The following is a 20,802-nucleotide window of genomic DNA, read 5'->3' as shown; positions in this document are numbered from 1 at the left end:
CATGAGTCATTCGTTGATTGGGGTCGGATATTGCCACCGTGCATATTGATGTTAAACCTGACTGCGCTGAAAGTAGCTAATAGCGGGGGGCCGCGGTGAAATGTACAATATCTGCTAGGTCATGCAAAAAATCTCTCATGCTAAGTTTGTGAGACATTAACCCTTGGTTACTGGCTTTGGCAGGATAAAGGATCTGCAAAAAAAATCACCTGAACCTTTACCAAATAACTGTACCTCCAAAAATGACAATGATAAGGTTTCTGATCGAGAATGCTCACTGATTGATAGTACAAAATGATCGAGAGCGGAAGTCACATGAATGAGTACGTGACCAAACAAATCAAGCCCGCTTGTATAGAAGGACTTCTCTCATTATTGCAACTTGGATTCCAGCCACCTGGAACATGAACCGATTTCAAGAGAAAAACATCCACTGACCAGGAACAATACAGACAACAACTTCATTAAAACTCCTTTGCTTTGAAATTCTCAAAGGAGAAGTCAAGAGGAATGAATGCCAATATCAGAAGAACAATCGAAGAAATGAAAAAGAATCCAAGAAATTGCAACTCTAGCACCATGAGTCAAGTCATTAGAACCACATTGCCTCCAACGGAACCGACCCGATAACAAGCAGGTCGCACCCCCAAAGGGACGAAATGCTCTTTATTCAGAACAATGGGAAATTAGAGATAATAAGTAAAGATAATCATTATGATGAAACACTAACAAGTAAAAAGGAGACACTGGTCCCAAAGGAAGGGAAATAATGTCTTTTGTCTCGTGGCTATTAGGCGTAGCATCACCTTTAAATTACATAGCCATTAACTATGAATGACAAATAGTGGGGTCAGGTTTTATTTTCCCAAATGCTGTGAAGTAACCTTTCTCCTTCTTCCCACTAAAGCAGCTACCTAGGGACTGTTGCATGCGATGACCCTCGACCGTCCAATTGCTGAAACATCAGATGGGTTTCGAAAAAGGAAGAACCTTGTCACACAAAATCTGCACGGATACAAACTCTTAACTTCACCCACCCAAAGCTGCTATAGAGATGTACTTTGTGGTCGACGACAACTCAACGTCCAACCTCTAAATATTCATGCGGCAGACCAATCATCTCATGAATAAAAACCAGATTGGCAAAGATACGCCATTGAACTTATCAGACAGAGAGATTAAAGGGAAACAAAGAAGTCATTCTGAGCAAAATTTGATTTTCACAGATCTCAATCAGGAGATGGGTGTGTGTCATCCTCCATGGCTTAAATGGTTCAGATAAATGACTTTTAGAGTCCGGGACCTTTTTAGCGACGGAAATAATCAGGTTTGATGTCGCGGACAGATGGTACGCTGATCACATAGGAGTTTCCCATTCTGTAGACCTAGTGCATCCGTCTTATAAATTATTTTGCTCAGCTTTGAATATTACTGATGAGTGATGCCGATGTGAAATACCCCACGGCGAATTAGTCTAATTGAACCGTGTCGTTTAATCATTAAGGGTTTATGGCTATAAGACTAATGCCTTACGATATCATCTTCCAAACTATGATACTTTTATTCCCAAACTAGCTGGGACGACAGATTGCTGCGAAGCAGGCCAGATTTATAATGAACCAAAAAAATGCTGCACGCTTTATTCCCGTTACAAGAAAATGTTGTAATTCATAGAAATACAAAGTGGCACACTTCCTTCCTGTCACTGAACAAAGAAAACTGCACTACTCCGAGTCTGGCTAAATAAAGCGGCACCGTTATGTTTTCTTTCTACAGCAGGTGATCTTCTTAGAATGACAGATTGGACGAAAGAAACGGACAAATACTTTCCCCTCGAATCTGAATAGGCTACAAAAACACTTTAAAGTGATTTTCAATAGTTTTGCATCTTCCGGCAAAAGCAGAACGAATCCACAGATGGAGATTACATTTTAAACATTTCCTAATTTTTTCTAAAAGATATTGAATAATTTGCCTGTTCTTTATCACGGCACAATAGGAACCGACTGCTATAGAGTCCATGTAATGATGGTGGCATATAGACATTTTTGATTGATAAGACAGACTTGCCTGGAGACTTGGTTGTACTTTAGAAGCATGAATGAATGGGAGGCTCAGCGTTGACATTTACTGGTTCCTAGATCAAACGCCAGGTGAGGTTTCAAAATCATTCTTAACAGGAATGGTAACTATCGCCATCTTGCGGACATGTCAAGAGGTAATCCTCTTGCGGATGTGGCCAGGACTAGCACTCCGGTGTGAATTCAAATGGGGGATGCAGGAAGAACCTAGCTTCTACCTCGTCTCCCTCTAAGCTGCAAGGAGATCATGTACAATAGAACATCTCTAATAAGGACACCCTTGGACAGATAACTGCCTTTCCTGTGGAGGTGTCCTGATTAAGTCAAATTGTCTAAAAATGACAGAGTTATCCACTAAATGAGGTTTCACTGTATAAGCTTATTGTCGATTTCATGTTGTATTATAATCTGGCCCACCTAGGTTTTGCCTATAGCATCCTCTAAGTTGCAGGGAGATCGTACATATAAGCATATTGTCAACATCATGCCACTCAATACTTAGGTTTGCTCAGCTTCTGCATATGGTCTCCCTATAGCTACAGTATGGCAACACATGTAGATGTATTTGGGTTTCCTGTCTGCTTAAACTGACGGAAACCCTTGAAGTGCAAAACATAGATAATTGATGACATCACCTGAAGGAAATGACTCCTGAGTTGAGCAATAAAAAGGAAGTGTTCTCGTCTTTGTGAAAACCGTTGTGAGGTTTCTCAAGATAAACGGATCCCATACAAACAGACGCATTATGGATAATTGGAAGAGTTAGCATCCTGCACTTACATGCCATTTCAGTCGCTACAACAAACAACTCGCATTTTTAGTCCCAGCCTCACCCGAAATCCTTCCAAATTTGCCCTATTTGTTTGTTTTAAAATGACAATGGCTGGAAAAAACGGGATCGATAGGGGTCGTGGTTGATTTAAGGTGATAGGGGACATCCTGCACTAACATGCCATTCCAGTCGCTACAACAAACAACTCGCATTTTTAGTCCCAGCCTCACCCGAAATCCTTCCAAATTTCCCTATTTGTTTGTTTTAAAGTGACAATGGCTGGAAAAAACGGGATCGATAGGGGTCGTGGTTGGCTTTAGGTGATAGGGGACATCCTGCACTAACATACCATTCCAGTCGCTACAACAAACAACTCGTATTTTTAGTCCAAGTCTCACCCGTAGGTCATGTTGGTCATGTCATGATGGCCTACATATCATATGTGCCGAGGAATCGACAGAAGCAAGCTTGCATACCAACTCTCCTCGACAAATAACACGATGAGCTGCTCTTTCGAAATCGGTGCAAAATCAAGTAGGCCCTATTTATCACTGATGCTCACAAAGGTCAAACCACAACGCACAACGATATATGAGTGTATTGTATTGCAACGATGAAAAATACTGCCACCGAGAAAGACTCCACTTGCTGCTTATCAACCGTTTAGTTTAACATCATTCTCCTAGGCGCCGCCTTACCGGGCGAAACAACCGTATTGTCTTCAGTCCCGTGTCTTGGCGGTTGTGACAAGATAGACAGGTTAGGATGTACATGCAGAGTTTGAAGACTCAGGATGTCTTGTTTGTTATGCAGATGAGCTATTAATGTTATCAGATCGTAATTTTTGCCAGCCATCTCTGGCATAAAGAGATTTATGTCAGTGCTGAGTAGGCCAGACCTCAGTTGATGCCGTTCTCCGAGATCGAAGGATATTCCCTCTGCTGATCGATCGCTATGATCGATATCTTCACGGACCTGTGATCTACTTCATGAATCGAGGCGTGGCTGACCCAAAATGGTGGCAGTCTCAATTATTAAAACGTAGTAACGCGGCGTATGAGTCTGAAGTTGTCTAGCATCAAAGGCCAACGGGTCCCAGTCCTGAGCCACAGCAGGTGAGTAAGTAAAAATCGATTCGACTAATGAAATGAAATGCAATTCATTTGATTTCTCAAGACATAGTAAAAGGCTAAGATATTTTAATATGAATAACATAAGATATTAACAAACATGATTAATGCATGCACGATTTGAAATATGGGAGAAAGTTGCACGGGGCTCAGGGCCCTTGCCTGTGCCTTTAAGAAGCAAAAGATGGTCGACTTGCGGAATTGAAAGTGGTTCTCCGTCTGAGTCAAGGAAGACGAAGATGCACCACAGGCACTCATACAGTGATGCGTCATTGGATTCTTTAATTCATAATGTATGTTCAGACAAGAAAAAGCAAACAGTTTTTCTCTCGTTTTTGCTCAAGTAGTCGACTCTTCATACACTCTAATGATCGACCCTTCTTGTGACGTCACCATGTAGTCATGGTTCCTGGACAGCCTCGTCCTCCTCGCTTGCCCGCTCATCTCTCGAATATTCCACCCGGACAAGCTGCCCTTGTGGAGTACGCATCTTCCAAACCAGAAATGATTATCTGTGCCACCCTCGTAGCACACCGTGATCTCATCGAAGTCGGTAACAGAAATATCCGTCAGAGTGAGAGTAGTAAATTCATTTTCACTCGTCGCGACAAGCACAAGGCCAAGCTCTTTGCTCTTGCAATCGAATATTACGAAACGCTTCCGCCCGAGGACGTAGATGTACTTCCGACTGCAGACAATCCGGCTGCTATCTTTGACGCCATGAGATTCATCGATTTTGTGCGACTGATCAAGCGTCCCATCTTTGTTGCAGATGGTTATTCGTCTCCCGCCATCATTGCTAAGAATCACATATTGATGATAGAAGTTCACATCAAACGACAACGCGTGGCGAATTGGGAAGTCACTCGTAGATCCGATAGTATTCCCTTCGACCGGATTCACCAGGTGCGCGCAGCTTGCTTCTTGTGCACTCCCGGTTGTCAGGACAGCAAGATGACCTTCGGGTGTGGCAGCCATGTCATACACGGGACATTCATGGAAGCAGTGCAGGAATTCCCCAGGAACTTTGCAGATATCTATGCCATCAGATGGTGTTCCCTCCAAGGTCGGATGAGCAGCAGCGTAGTAACCGTTACCGAGGTTAGCAACGCACGGGATGACTTCCGAAGCGTCGTCTGCCGCGAGTTTCCTTTCATAGATCAGTTTGCAGAGGTTGATATCCCTGTAGTTTGAGGACATTTCCATCGCTTCCAAAGCCCCAATATTGAAATTTGGAAGAGTCGGGACGAAATGAAAAGGATTGTTAAAAAGTTGTTGATAGATCTCCAGGTAACTTTCCGAATCCACCTCATCTTTTAACCCCCAGTTCATAAATTCGTTTCTTATACTAGTCAGCTTTTCAATATCATTCGGGTGAGGCTCTACTTCTGTCAGCACAACTTTAGCCTTGTCCACAGTCTCATCCAATAAAACCAGCGTTGGGATCTTATTCAGACATTCCGTGACCTTGTTAAGCACCTTGTAGCCGTCTTCCACCCGATCCTTCAGGGCGTCCCTCTGTTTAGTTATCTGTGCAATACAGACCTGAGCATGATCATCAATCTCTTGCGCAAGAATACGCCTTCTCTCCGCCACCTTTGAAGACTTTATGGAGTTCAACTGGCCTTCGAAATTTCTCAAGTCCTTTGCCCGCCTCTCTTGTTCAAGAGCCACATGGTTGAGATCATCGACCAGCCCGTAGAACACCTCACCGATACCCCTGATCTTGTGATCTCCATGATCAAGCAGGACACACAGGTTACAACACGGTTGGGAACATGTACCACAGTATCTATTGATTACCTCCATGTGTGTACTACAGCAACCTTCATCCATCCTTTTCAGTGAAATCACAACATGGTTAGCCGTTGATCTATTCCTATTGTGGACATTTGCGCAATCGCGACAAAGGTACAACGAGCCACACTCCTCGCAGAGACTCTCCGCTATAGCCTGTATATTCTTAGTATACCGACAACTTGTACAAATGGCGGTCAGGCCCTCTACCAGAGCTTCTTGTTCGTTGTCCAACTTCAAAGGAAAGTCCTGTACTTCATGACTTTTAGAATTCTCAACAGAGACGAGAACATCATTTGAGCTTGAACCATGTGCAATTTGGCTTGCATCAGCAACTGAGACAAGACCATCGCTCGAACTTGAAGCGTGGGCAACTTGGCTTGTAACCGAGACAAGACCATCGCTCGAACTTGAAGCGTGGGCAACTTGGCTTGTAACCGAGACAAGACCATCGCTCGAACTTGAAGCGTGTGCAACTTGGCTTGTAACCGAGACAAGACCATCGCTCGAACTTGAAGCGTGTGCAACTTGGCTTCCATCTACCACGGATACAAGACCATCACCTGAGCGTGAACCATGTGCGAACTGGCTCGTATCAGCAACCGAGACAAGACCATCACTGTCCGTTATCAGAATGGCAACATTGCCAGCAAATAAAGAATCTACCCGACACAGTGGACATGGGAAGCTCTCTTTATCCTGACCAAGTCTCTGGTTGTGTGTAGACAGGCAGTTTTTACAGACGGCGTGCTGGCATTGTGCGACTTCCAAGTCATTCGGTGTCCCCTTGCAAAGGAGGCAAGAAAGAGCAGGCATACCAATCGCCTTGCTGTTGGATGCCATCGTTTGGGTTGGTCCCTGAAGAAAAGAAAGATACATGTATGATTTGGAACTTCAGATCGCCTACAAGATATATATCATTGAAGCAGATTGGGTCCTTCTGCTTAGAAAGCGACCTCATCCACTGGATTCTGACTGGAAGGTATCCGATTTATTAGCAAGGACTGCTGCAACACCTACTGCAGGTTAAAGCTGACATACATGCATAAAATTACTATCAGCCAAGTTAGAAAACACGAACGACCGATCAGCCATGTTTCAAACGCCCTCAGATATGATATACCACCAGCAGGTCGCAGTGGCGCTACCGTTGTACAGTAAGTAAGACAGCAAGGATCAAGTGGCTCAGGTCCGAGTTCGAACCCGCTCGAGGTACATTTTTTAATTTTTCTTTTCACGAGAGCGTCCCTGTGACCTGTCACGACAATGAACTTGTTGTTTGTGCAGTCAAGTGTGACAAGTCGCTTGGGTGTCTATCATGTTTCAAGTGCAGTTGGTCGTTTGGTGGTCGGGCGGGTTTTTTTCTAACTTCTTTAATGACAATTCAATTCAAATGCAAGTGCTAAAGAACTCACCGCTGACACTTTCGCTGATTTGTCCATACCGACGACAGTTGGTGTTGTCGAATCAATCGTCTGGACTGCTTATTGATGCTGAAGGTGCAAATCCCCGGTCCCCGATTGGTTCATCATCAACGGCCCAGTAGTCCTGTGCCAGTTCACCATGCTCCGGGACCTCACTGCACCATCACACAGATCACACTATGGTATCGGCCCACAAGTGCTATTAATATATTAGGTCTATCATGCCTATAGCGTGTATATGCTGACTGCCGGTATTCAGGATATGAACGGGCAACAGGCCAATCTATAGCTAGCGTTAGTACACAGCTGATCGGTTCAATTAGTTCTCATATACAAATATAAAAATCTAGGTCACTCTGACAAAGGCAAACCAGGGGGCGGACTTCGCTGGTCACAGATGACACGACGTCACTACCGCAAAGCTTTTTCTCTTGCATAGCCATTCTTTCTTGTTTCCCTGTTGTTTTTTCAGTAGAGAAGCACCATGTTTTTTCACGTGAATCGTATGGTTGATACGCCGGCGAGACCCACTGATCTTAGTCTTTCCATTCCAAGGAATGTTGAACTAGAGCGGTCTTCCGCTAAAGCAACCGACGCGACAGGTCGATGGCTCCAGTGTGTGTGTGATAATCATAATCACTCGCTGGTGCAGCTGGTTGGGTATATAAGTAACACCAAAAACAACTACATCATTAAGTATTTTTGTTCAACAAATAACCGTCAACTCAAGTGTATGCTTGCTGGAGCCACGACCCAAGCGAAAGTTCCTTGTAGTCGAATCAACTATTTACGTTAGTTGAACTGAATTGATCTACTACCCGTGTATCATCGTAGAGTATGCTTTTTATTATATATACATTCACTTGACAAAAATTATTGATATGTGCAAATAAAGATGTTATTAAATGTATAATATGGACATTTCTTTCTTTGGTGTCTCGTGAGACCAGCGGCTCACCCTAGAGGCTTGCTCTGTTATGTTCCTCGAAGGTGGCTCAAGGCGCCATTCCGCCATCATAAAATATGTACATATCACTGAAACTTTCATTAATCGATTCATTGTGAGAGTTCTGAGTAGGGCTTACGGCTACGCTGCCGAATCGTATAAAGGAAGCTGTTAGCCTAATGGTAGTTGTGGAAAATTTAATATTGGTATACGACTAGTAAAAGTTGAAGAAAGTAGTGTGTAGTTCATTTTGACTTTTTTATTAATATGGAATGTTTAGATTGCTGTGATGATGCTTAGGGCACAGGGTAAACCAGCTACTGTTGAAATATTACGGGAGTGTAGGATTTGCAGATTACTTGATTTAAACATTAAATATGGAGGAGTGAGATTTCGTGAGTGATCAACAGGTTCTGCAAAACTCGTTCCGAACCGTGCTGTCATCTATGTATCTTGCTCGGACACGGAGACCAACGGAGACTGGTGTCTCTGAAACAGGGAATGTCCAAACGCGGGATTAGGAACAGGGTAGACATCGATAAGTATTCGGACCCCTATAGAAATATGCGAGGCAGGCATGTCAAGTTTGTTCCCAACTCAACAGCTTGATAGATGCCGTGGACGTGATGAAGAGAAGGCCATTGGACACTTTGAGTTTATTCTTTGAAAAGAAACTTCAGGTTGACGATCCAGCCAGGTTTGTGTCATATGTTACAGTCATCGATAGTAATTCTTATGCGGTGGCAGACACAACGACAGATGGCAAGATATCGAACGATTTGACATCTACAAGTTTCCTGACTTCTCCAAAATACTTTCAAAGAGCACCCTGAGTCGCTGTACGACATGGCGGCCTTCCCTAATATTATTATTAAAAATTATTTTATTAAAAACATTTTTATAGCGCTTAACGTTTTTAAAACTTCCAAGCGCTTTACAATTTATAATAAAACAATAAAACATTAATACATGATAGAATAAAAGTCATTACTAAAGAAAACATGCAAGTGGGATTTAAAAAAAAAAAAAAAAAAAAAAAAAAGGATTCAAAAGAATTTCTTAAAAATATGAGTTTTTAGTGCAGTTTTAAAACGACCCAGGGTACTCTGGCCACGAACACTATTTGGCAGCTCATTCCATAGCTATAATAGGTAAGCTATCTTGCTGCACAATTAGGATATACGAGGAGTCTGCTAAGGCAAGCTCATCTGATATCAATCGGTACGCACTCGCCATCTACGATTCGCTTGAAGTACATGTACATGTATATGCCAACAATGCCAAAGAATCAGAACCATGCCTTGATTTCAAATCAACAAAAACAAACTTTTATTTCGCATTTTAACAAATAAATCACAATTTACAAGTTATTAACTGTCAGTCTAGGGCTTCTGTTAAACATAGGAACTTGGTGGAACTCACATAACATTTTTGATATAACAATTTAAGGGGCATATACAGTACATACGATGTATGTAATATGGGTAAAGTTTCGTTTAAACATGTACTAGTATTGCACAACGTCTTGGAGAGAGCTCGCAGGCATATTATAGAAATGAATAGGCACGATAGTTTTTGATATTCCAATCACAGTTTTGCTTTTTTTTATTCAGAGATAACAAGCGTCTTTACCGTATTTATGTCAACAACAAATCATTACGAAGTGTTTTTTTCTTTTTACATACTTTTTTACATGTACATGTACTACACGATTTTTTTACAATGTAAAGTGGGCGTGACTGAATTATTTCTAAGTTAGGTAAGCGAACTTGACGTAATGTCTCCGTTTGTCGTCCAAGACGACGTGTTTGTCGATGACATCTGCTGCATGTCATACGATATAAACTGATAATGTTTATGATGATACATATCCTAAGGCTAATTTAAGAAGATTTTGTCGCATCTACAGACGATGGTATTATATTCGAATCGATAAAATATCTGACGTGCAAGCAAAATGCTAAAAAAAACCCTGGTCAAACACACACTGTTCATAACAATAAAAGTATGGTCAGCATGCATTACTCTACATAAATTATTGGCATGTACATAATGTTCAGTATAGACAACGATTGATTTTCTCCGGATGGGTCATCCATACAAATTACGAAAGGACATTGTCAGGCAGCGAAAACCATTGCTTAACACGTTGACACCTATACGGCTTCGTTTATATACGACCAACCAAATACATGCGGATTTATGCGTTTTAAAAACGCACGGTTGTTTAAGTTGCACAGAAAATGTATAAATTATAATACAGACGGTGTTATTAAATACTTTTCTCAAATGGACGTAGTTGATACATACGGGGCTTTTTAATATAAACACATGTTAATTCACGTAACCAGTAGCTGTTTTTCTCAAGATGACATTAATTGCATAGGGCGGTTTCATGCGCATTTACGTAACACAGAACAACTATCAAATGATGTCACTTTATGTCACAGAGACAACCCGACAGTCGGTGTTCTTAAATAAACACCATAGCGTATACGACTGCTGAATAACACAGACAGCATGTATTAGCACCACAATATAGTACTCGATCAAGCAGTATTCTAAAATGGAGCTACTTCATGTTACACACAGAAAAACCTGACACGTTTGACCAAGAGTCACGCTTTATCTGCTGAATATTATAAATTCGTAGTCAACCTTTCAGCGCAGGCACCTCTCTGCTGGTCTCAGGGAAAACTCATTATCACACCAAAGGCGACCACTGCGGTATGACACACCGGCGCGGAAATCAGCAATACTAAACGCAGAGGCCGATGGTCGCGCGTCGAAGTATGAATTTGGTTTTAAAACGGCGACACCTGTTTACTGCATCAATTTAGCTTATCAAAAACGTTTTAAGAGACCTTAACAAGAGCGATACTTAGTATTTGTTTTGTCAAGTTTGGAGTGTATAAAAACACATTGAAATATGTGGACTAAAATATAGAATGCGTAGGTTGACGTTGCCGGGAAAACTTCAAAACATCATAACAACTTTTTTCCGATCGAAGATCCAATTATAATAACCACAATTTCCTTACATATTTTAGATTGCTGTGCATAAGTTTTATAATAAATTACAACCGTAGTTAGCTTATCTCAAGATTATCTCCCCGCACAGGTACTAGTGCGACTAATGTAATTGATCGTGAAAATTGTTTAGAGATTTCGTCCTAGGGGTTTTGAAATAAAAAATCCCAACAGAACGCTTAAAACATTCTCGATTGGGGTCACAATATTCGGCGACCTATAATTTGTTGAAATATTTTAATCCAGTTTAACACCAGGTTCAACATTAAACTGGAATATTACAAGAAACTTTAGCAATTTTTACAGGAACCCCCAGCCAATAAGAATCTAAACAGGACTCGTATAAAAATTTCGGCGAGATTTCACTTCTTTGGATAAATTTGATAGCGCAATGAGTTCGCCAGATGATGGGATACACGTATGATTACCTGACAAGTTAAAAGATGAAGACAATTTCAAGACACTGAACAAAGCTTTTTCAAGGGGAGAATTGTCACTTAGGTCTCCACCACGCCTTTTACGATTTGCGCGCCGGCCACTAAATTTAACTTCTACAAATTTGGTCCTAAAATGTATTTTTTACCCTCATACATATTTTTTCGTAAATGTCCTTTTTTTCACAAACAAATAAATGTTATGGCATAGCAAAACACGACGTTATTCTAGCGATATCTTCTGACCAAGCTTGTCCATCAAATCGTTTAACTTTTTCTTTGTTCGTTTTAACTCAATTACACACTCGGCTCCGACAGTCTATATTTTGTAAAACAAGTGAGCTTTAGTGCATTAAAGTTCATAGTGTTTTGTCGACTTATATTTGTAAATTATAGACGTTTGCAAAATAATATAATATTAATATCACGCATGAATAAATTCCTATGGATTTGATGATTATCTCCGGTGTAAGCTTATAGAATTTGATATGATCCAAAATAAACAATATATGAGTTTCTAATCTACATCTTCGACATTTAAAATAAATATAATGCATTACGTATCTGTGTACTAGGATGTAGCAAGTAGCGCAATAGTTACACATAACACCCAGCAGTAATGAACACACCAAACATTCAGAACGGCTGGTTCAATCATTGACAGTCCTGTCAATACCACATATCAGCGCTCAAACTAAATTTCCGAACACTTAACAATATTTAATCAAACATGGGCGGGGCGGGTTTTCTAGAATACTCCTGCAAAAAAAGCAGAGGAATAATTCCACTGAAAATTCGTTCCTGCATTTGCGATATTTCTTACATGCCCGACCAGTTGGAGAAAAACACACTATGCATTTCTCTTATCTGATACTTCAATAGAAAAATAAGTCCCATATTGTGGTTTATTTAACTCATACATGTCGATATGATTGTAGGGACTGCACCTTTTGCAGCCGAAACAAAACTAAATGTTCCGGTTATGAGCGTTTATCTTTAGTGTTATATATATGTCGTTATCAAAGATAAGACCATGGATGGAGTAAAGCGTTTTTCAATGAGCAAATCACAGTAGAATAGATTTCCCGGTTATTGGTTCAATGTGCATGTCATTATGACTTTCGTCCTGTAATACCATCAATAGATACCCAACATTAACAGTATAAGTGCAATAGAGCAAAATTCATAGCAATATATTGAGATGTGTCACACGAGTTTTTTTTTTTACACGTTGCATTTAAATTACATCAGGCTTCACGTTACTAAATTAAGACTATTTTGAGAGGTTGCGTTTTTATATCAGCTGGTGTAACGGATAGACAGTACGTATATTGCTATTCGCGAATATTTAAATTACATTCAAAATATACTTTCGTAGATTTTTGGGACGTCCTTTGTAGTAAAGTATGGTCATCGCAAAGGCTCCCCAACTCCATCGCGAACGCCTATAGCATTCTTCGACATCGTGATATGGAGATAGAACAACTGGATGGGCGTTCACGTTGACGTTTTGGGGTTATGCGAACACTCCATTGCATGCGCTGCACGTAAGGCATAAGTTAAACCTTATTAAACTATACCAACAACTTCTACCTTAAATGTAAATGGACTTGAAGCGTTATTTGATTCACTACTTTGAAATTATTTTATATATTTCATTAAAACGTAAAAAGTATCAGCGTGTATATAATGTTTACCACATAGCACTTTAGATAAATATCGGTAACATAATCGTAATAGATATTTTGATGGAGAAAAAATTACTAACTAATCGAGTGGGCTTTTGTGGTCCAGCCTTAATTTAGTATAATTTGACTGGGCTATTAATACAGAACAATTCATTCTTATCCTCAGCACACTTCCGAACAATATCACAGTGATTGAACAAGAAATGCCAAAAATTATAACGGAAACTTCTGGTATTAACAAGAGGCGCTTATTACTTCCCGGATTATATTTTGTATAAATGTCTGTAAAGCTATGCTTGCATCTGTGATTACGTTTATAGCTTCGTGTCTTGGATTCCTCAAAAATGTATATATTCTAGGGCTATATCGCTTTTGTAATGTATAATATCTGGCTTACATGTATACCTAGATTTTAAAGTTGGACTGCAGGCAGGAGTAGAGGGGTCAAATTGACCATCTTTGGTTGACGACTATGCAAAGTAAGGTCACTAGGTCAAGTTTGATTCGCCACTAAATATATTCCACATACAAGTCGAATAGTTTTGACGTACTTTCAGATGGGAAAGACCCCCTATTAGCAACTTTATGTAACTTTATCTGGCCTAGCTGATGCCCATAGAGTTCCTTTAAAAGATAGTTTACAAGTGTCGTGAATATTATGGCACATATGTGTATATAGATACGGCATCAGTATTGAATAATTAGGGCTGTTGTGTATAAAGATAAAAAAATCACGGTCATTATGACTACGTGTATTTCAATGAGAAAGGCACGTCGATCATTAATTAATTACGAATATAGTACTATTAATTTAACCTGCCGTAATTCATTCTTGGCCTACGAACTGTTCGCGCATTTATCAACATCACAAACATGTTCACAATAATATATTTCTCGGGAGAACCTAAAATTATTAATACGTTTTTTCGTAATTTTATAAACTTAAAGGCGAATAGTCTCGACCATCATAACATTTGCACTGACTTAGAAGTTAACAAACCATTATAGTTCGTCGGATACAGAAGACTTAATATTAGTGATCAGATCATATGATTATAATTGTAATTGTTCAGATACGACCTAATATGTAACAGTGACATGTAAATTTTCGATTTGAACGCTATTGTATGTTTATAAGCACAACCGGCTAATTACTGACAATATATAATAACTTTGGTCAATGTTGACATACATGTAATTTGTTGATTATTGACTGAGATGTTGACTGCTCATTTTTGACGTGAACAGGTCATTACTGAGATGTAAGTATATATTACGCAGATACGAGGTTCATCATACGTATTGAGACCTAACATTGCTCGTTATTCACAGAAATAAATTCAGATATACCCGGGGTACGGGTATACTATACACATTTACGTCTCAATAATAAACAGTTAACGGAAGAAATGATCAATGTACATCTCAATAATCTAAAAAATCTATGACAAAAAAACTAACAACCTTACTGCGACAGGCTTAGTATTTGACATACGAATACTTTCTGTTTTGTCTTCTTGTCCTTATAGACTCGCCACTGCACATTTTCATGCATCTTAATTTCACCCAGTCCTTTGACCAAACAGTCGTCCTTGCTTTCTATGCCAGGAAAGGCCTTCCTTACTTTGCTTTGCAGCTTCTTGAGGAGGTCGGGCTTGAAGCTGTCGTAAACTATTCCACGATGTGCTGTAGTTTCGTTCAGCTTAACTACGGTCAACAACTCTGGAATAGAAATGCAAGAAATAGTACAGCATTCCATCTTCCTACATTCTCCTCAGTCGCGCGGCTATTTACTAAACTGTTCATGACAGAGAACTTGACAGAACGACAGACTTACATTTTTTACCTTTTCCCGTGTGTCTATACGTTTTGACATAATTTTTTACGCATACCCTAGTGAAAATCCGCGCCGCCTATCGACTGATCGAAATGTGTGTGAGATTATAGATTCTGTTCATGTGTATGCTACCGGTTTTTGTCCAACAACAAGAAAATGAATGATTACAAAATCACCATATTTTTCTAGACTTACCCTGGTAATCACATAGAATCTCCGTGTACATTGTGCCCGCTTGTTTCAGAAATCTTTCCGGATGCTCTTTGTACGACTCGGCATAGAGTAAACATGCCATGCTGGTACCTACCCGGGTCAGGGCAATTGCCCTGCACTTATGGCTCCTGGAATGAAATGAAATATCACTTATTAGCCAAAACCACATCTTGAGCATAAGATAATTGATAAATAAGAGCTGCATTACTTTTTGAAAGCTTTGCCTGTTTGATCTTTATTGCTTCATCTTCTTCTTATATACTACTATTGATAATCATGATGTAAAATATACGGAATGACCATGATTTAAACCTATACTCGGTGAGCAAATTCCCGAAATACATTGATTATAAGTACAAATGCTTTCAAGTTTGTTAAAAGAAAGAGACATATTGAACTAGTGACAGAATGACCCCATACACATAAATCATGTGGTAACGAGTACTTTCAAAGCAAGAACAAAAACAGAATATAGTACAAGTAAATTTCAGAAATAAAACTAGAAACTAAATTTATTTGTAAATTCTTCTCAGCACTGGAACTTAATGTATTTAGAAATATACCCATGGTCAACACTAACTGGCAAACTTTGAAGGCGATAGTATATAATCGTAATGCGGAGGTGATATAAGAATGCGTGGATACGAGGCATACTTGTGAAAGAGACATCCGACAAGGCACTTTTTGATGTTGGATGTTTGATAGGAAGCCAGTGGCTTGACTCCAAGCTGAGCATCAGGAAAGATCCCACTCGTTTTCTCAATCTTCAATCTCCCGATTTGCTTGTTGCATTTCATGCTCCTTTCTTTCTTAGGCTTGGCATCCACTGCTAAAAAGGAGATTGTGTATTGAGTAAAATATCTGTGCTTATAATAGGCAAAGCAATACAAAATACGTCTCTTCCTCTGTACATTATCTAAAACTTATATTTAATGCTAGGGTTTATTGAAAATTAGATTGAGCATTCCGGTAGCCCTGGAAAATAAGCTTTGAACTCTATTGCCCATGTTCACTTCGAGTATATTTGATTACTTAACTCTTCATGTTATGTTATGTTAACGAAAGCCTCAAGCAAAATCAGAATTCTGCAAAATTGGCCTTCAATAGATGTTAGTTAGCACTTTAAGGTTGATTTTTTAATCACGGAAACTCAATTTCATCATGACCCCTCTCCTTTTTTATAATATTGTTAGTAAGGCAAGGAATCGCTTCTGTTTTTTACCAATACTTTGTTTGAAATTTTAAAACATTTTTATTAGTGTTTTGTTCAGGAGATTTTAACCTATTCATGTATTACTGCTTTGTTCGTTTATTCATTTTTGTTTGAAACATTCTCCCTGACAATTACTAAAATCTGCTTTCGATGGTATTATCTGATATATATATCAGAGGTAATAAAGAGGCCTTAAATTTCAAATTGCTGCGAACAAAAAACGAAAATTGAATATTGGATACCAATTATTGCACTGGGTCATTCTGAATTGAAAACCTTTATTGCATTTTATGACGATATTGTGTTTTCTATTGCACACTTACAAAAAGCAATATTAAAAAATTGATCAGTAAACTAAAAAAATTACAGAGTTCATGATGTAGCATCATTTGATATGCAGCGTTATTCTCATGAGTAGGTTTTGTTCTTGGTTTATCGGGTGCGGTCGTATAAACATTCTGAAGGTTGAGGGGGCCGCCCTAGGGGGGAGAGGTAACAAAAAAAGTAAATTAAGTAAGTATTCACTGATGACACTATCTGAATTATGATGTTCACGAAAATCTAGTGAGATCGTTCAAGAACTCGTAATTCCAACGTATTGATTTGGTAATTAATATATTAATCCACAGATCCACCACAACGAAAGCCATTTCATAATTCATAACCTAATTATTTGAATAAAATACGATTATTAAGTCAGACATAATTCCCGAGAATAATCATCAAAATCGAATCAACAAAGTGATGCATATTACGAGTTAATTCAATTGTAAAAAAATAACAACTCCATTTTATCAAAATTGCCTAAAACTGTTTGCCTATGTTCTTTGAAGCGTTAGCCCGTGAGGCCTGCTGTGAGGCCTGCTGAGAGGGCTTTTAAAGCTTGAAGGAAATGTGAATATTTTTCATTCGCGTGCAGAATTTTAGCCAAAGGGATGCCTCTGATGACACTTTAACGCAGGTTCATCCCCGGGACATCTTTGCGAAAACACTACTATCAAACCGAATATCATTTGTGACTACATTCCTATACAGTTTTTTAGCGATCGTGACTCAGCTAAATTTGTACTACGGATTTCATTGTGTTGGCGTCTCTTAAATGTTGCCTTCGGAACTGCCCTTGGCATGTACATTTAGTTATCTTGCCAGTGGCAACACGACTAGCTGCTTGATAAAGCGCCTCGAACACGAACAATTTAAATCGCTCCGAACTGCGATCTTGATTGAATGCGACAAAAATGGCTTGTTTGTGGTGATAATCCCAAGTGCCTGTGACAGGAATCGCTGATCACTACGCGACCTGTGATCAAACCCGGCGGTTACCGGTTGAGTTTTAGAAAATCTCCGTAACAACTTGTGCAGTGCATTTCATCAATCTCACTGTTGGTTGATTTAAAAAGAGGTGTGACCCAATTCACAGTGCACACGAGGCTTGCGAGGTTTGCGTGGCTTGGCGTTGTACCTCATGAGATCACCTTCGGGCAGAGTGTGGCGGAACTAACAGAATCATGCTGCTCTTGCCCTCGGCGCTAGCAAATGCAGTGAGAGACCTCGATCTCAACTCCCAGGGCAATGCCTCTAGGCCTCGAATAGCGCATTACGGTGGAGTACTTTTTACCAATACGAAGCTATCAAATAAAACCTGCAACTACAAACGCAATTTAGCCGGTTTTCGGTGTGTCTTTTTTCACATAAGCCTATTACACGTAGGCCTTTGCATTGGTACAGGCGACCGCCAAGCGGGTGATTGCTTCTACACAGTATGCTTTATTATTGGTAGGTGGTGGCATACTCGTCAGCCGCAGCCAACGAATAAAATAGAAAATAACATCTTTCCGCGCCAATAATGTTCAATATATCGCTAAGAATTACAGGGACAATTCAACATGTCCAACAAATCGCAAAGATCGCAATGCAAGCACACAACAATTCGAAGATCCAAGTCCATTATGTCGGCCGAACGACATACACCTCCGTTCACCATGCCTTCTGGCCAGGAACTGACATTGAATAAATCCATTACGTTACGTCAACTTGGGAGTGCATAAGTCAATAGCACTGGCGAGAAGAATCATGCCGTAGTCGGCTTTGGATGACCAACAACACCTCATTGTATTCATGAATGGGCCACTACCTAATTGAATTGATTGGCTCTATTATTAAGATTGTGCCTCTTGACGGGTTTATATTCCTTTACCGGTTGAATAGCCTCGTCGACGATTGGCTGTAAACATTGATAATTAAATACAGTCAATTTCGCACATATTTCTTTTGAGAAGAATGGGACGGGACGACAGAGAGGAAGCTTTTTTCCTTGCGTAATGATGAAATCCGCACGCCTGTAAGTTAGGCCTGTTACTTATACAGTGTTTACGCCGTCACTTGTCATGATTAACTTTTCACTAGTTAACTGAATTAGGCTTGAAAACAAGACGTGGGGGTAGAAAGTGACCTCGGGAATCGTATGTGGCCCGCTCTATGGAAATGACTTGTTCGTTCTTCATGTGAACAGTTACATGTTACATGTGAAAACGTGAACACTTGACCGTTTAACGGATTTCGTTTGTCCAGGATTTTTACGTTTACCACATTGATGCCCTATCAGAATATTTATACATTTATACTGAAATACTGAAATACTGGCCAGGTGTTGCCGAATGAACAGATGCAACTCTCTGGGTTACGTAACAAGGTGATTATTTCGGAGTCAGTTCACTCTTTGTTGGTGAATTTCAATTCACCGACTCTTGAAATAAATTTTTTGAGATTTTGAAAAAATATTTGCCGACACAAATAAGCATGCGATAAAGGTTTTCAGGAATTACGAAAGAAATCTTGACGGAGGTGTTCACGAACTTAAACATTAATGGCCTAAATGGCAATTTGGGTAATCTCTCAAAACAATTCATGAGGATTTGACGATTTAGAAACAGGCCATCTTACCTGCAATTACCAGTACAATCACCCCGACACATAAGAGGAAGAAGCCCTTCCACATGTTGTAGAATCCTTACTTTTCTTCGCCTTTCACTAAACTTGCAACAGTATCGCCGCTTCGCTGTGGTCCTCCTGTAAAAAATAGGTTTCGAATCCCTGATACTTATCGTCTTTTAAAAAAGTAAATCCTCTTGCTTCTAAGAATTTTACTAAAAACTGCAAAAATCTTAATACCGCGACGACTTTGCCGCTACGGCGTTGAGCAGAGAATGGCTTAACAGCAAATGCGAAGTTTCGAAGAAGGAATACAATTGATGATCAATATATTTATGAATAATTAAATATTGAAAGTACAATTTATTCGCCAACAGCAAACAAAATAAGCCTATGGCATCATCATATTATGATTACGTTCGGGGCAATTTTGCTAAGGTGTAGATGGTAGTACTGACAATAGCAGCTCATGGCGCCGAGCAAAGTTTAGGACTATCTGACTGAATTTAAAAAAAAGGAAAAAAATAGCTTGACATAATAAGCTGACGAGGATCTGCTCGATGTGGATGCATGCAGAGCTTTATATGAGAACCAACTCATTTTGGTCCGATCTGGGCTTTGAAACAGAACAAAGAGAAGAGGATTGATACCAGCCAAATAACACCTACCTGTACAACAAACTGTGGCGCTATATGGTTGAACTCTCCAGGAACGCCAACCGGCTTCGTACTCGAAATAGACGGACTGTTTGGCGCGCATCAAAAAAATCCGAACGCAGAAGTAGAATAAGAAAAGATGACGGCTGTCGTGCCGGGGAAGAACCAAGTAGCGGGTCGTAATGTCAGTTTTTTTTGTAAGTTGCAGATTTGACCTACTTAAGATATGTATGTAAATGTTGGTCAGTTGCAAGATCTTAAAGGATACTTCGCTAAGTTGCAAACCTGAGCAACTAAATCTCTTAATATGTACTTTGGTTGTATGCAAAATTGGCCTACTAGATACCTTCATGTCAGCATTTGTTAGTTAGAAACAAGACCTCCTACAATATTGCTCTCACTCTCCGACGATTAGCCCAAACAATGCGATGACAATAACTAAATAAGTGTAGAAGTAATCACCCATTTGTTCTAGTATGCCACTTAAGGAATTAGGAATGATCATGACTCGAGTAAACTGATGAAGGTAATGAGACGCATTCCTGCTTAGGCGTCGAAGATTGCCAATGAAGCTCTCCGAGATGGCGGCATGGCGTGAAAGATCCGGACCAGGAAAGTGAATTAAAGTTCCCGGCATTCCGTGCATTCTC

General features: G+C 39.8%; 2 protein-coding genes across 2 annotated transcripts; both read right to left on the bottom strand.

The window, feature by feature from the left end:
• Positions 1-4,029: 4,029 nt before the first annotated feature.
• On the bottom strand, positions 4,030-7,411 carry LOC135502273 (uncharacterized). The gene is made up of 2 exons (XM_064794971.1): positions 7,196-7,411; positions 4,030-6,638 (listed from the first exon to the last, which is right to left on the bottom strand). Exons 1-2 carry the CDS (start codon positions 7,220-7,222, stop codon positions 4,323-4,325), a joined length of 2,343 nt encoding a protein of 780 aa, XP_064651041.1. The 5' UTR covers positions 7,223-7,411; the 3' UTR covers positions 4,030-4,322.
• A 5,173-nt stretch (positions 7,412-12,584) lies between these two features.
• LOC135502363 (uncharacterized) lies at positions 12,585-19,594 on the bottom strand. The gene is made up of 4 exons (XM_064795149.1): positions 19,509-19,594; positions 16,007-16,181; positions 15,335-15,480; positions 12,585-15,024 (listed from the first exon to the last, which is right to left on the bottom strand). Exons 1-4 carry the CDS (start codon positions 19,561-19,563, stop codon positions 14,768-14,770), a joined length of 633 nt encoding a protein of 210 aa, XP_064651219.1. The 5' UTR covers positions 19,564-19,594; the 3' UTR covers positions 12,585-14,767.
• Between the last annotated feature and the right edge of the window lie 1,208 nt (positions 19,595-20,802).

The sequence above is a fragment of the Lineus longissimus genome, chromosome 18 (genome assembly GCF_910592395.1).
Source record: "Lineus longissimus chromosome 18, tnLinLong1.2, whole genome shotgun sequence".
Classification (NCBI taxonomy): Eukaryota; Metazoa; Nemertea; class Pilidiophora; order Heteronemertea; family Lineidae; genus Lineus; species Lineus longissimus.
The sequence above is the reverse complement of the archived record's forward strand: the minus strand, read 5'-3'. Positions and strand labels throughout refer to the sequence as shown.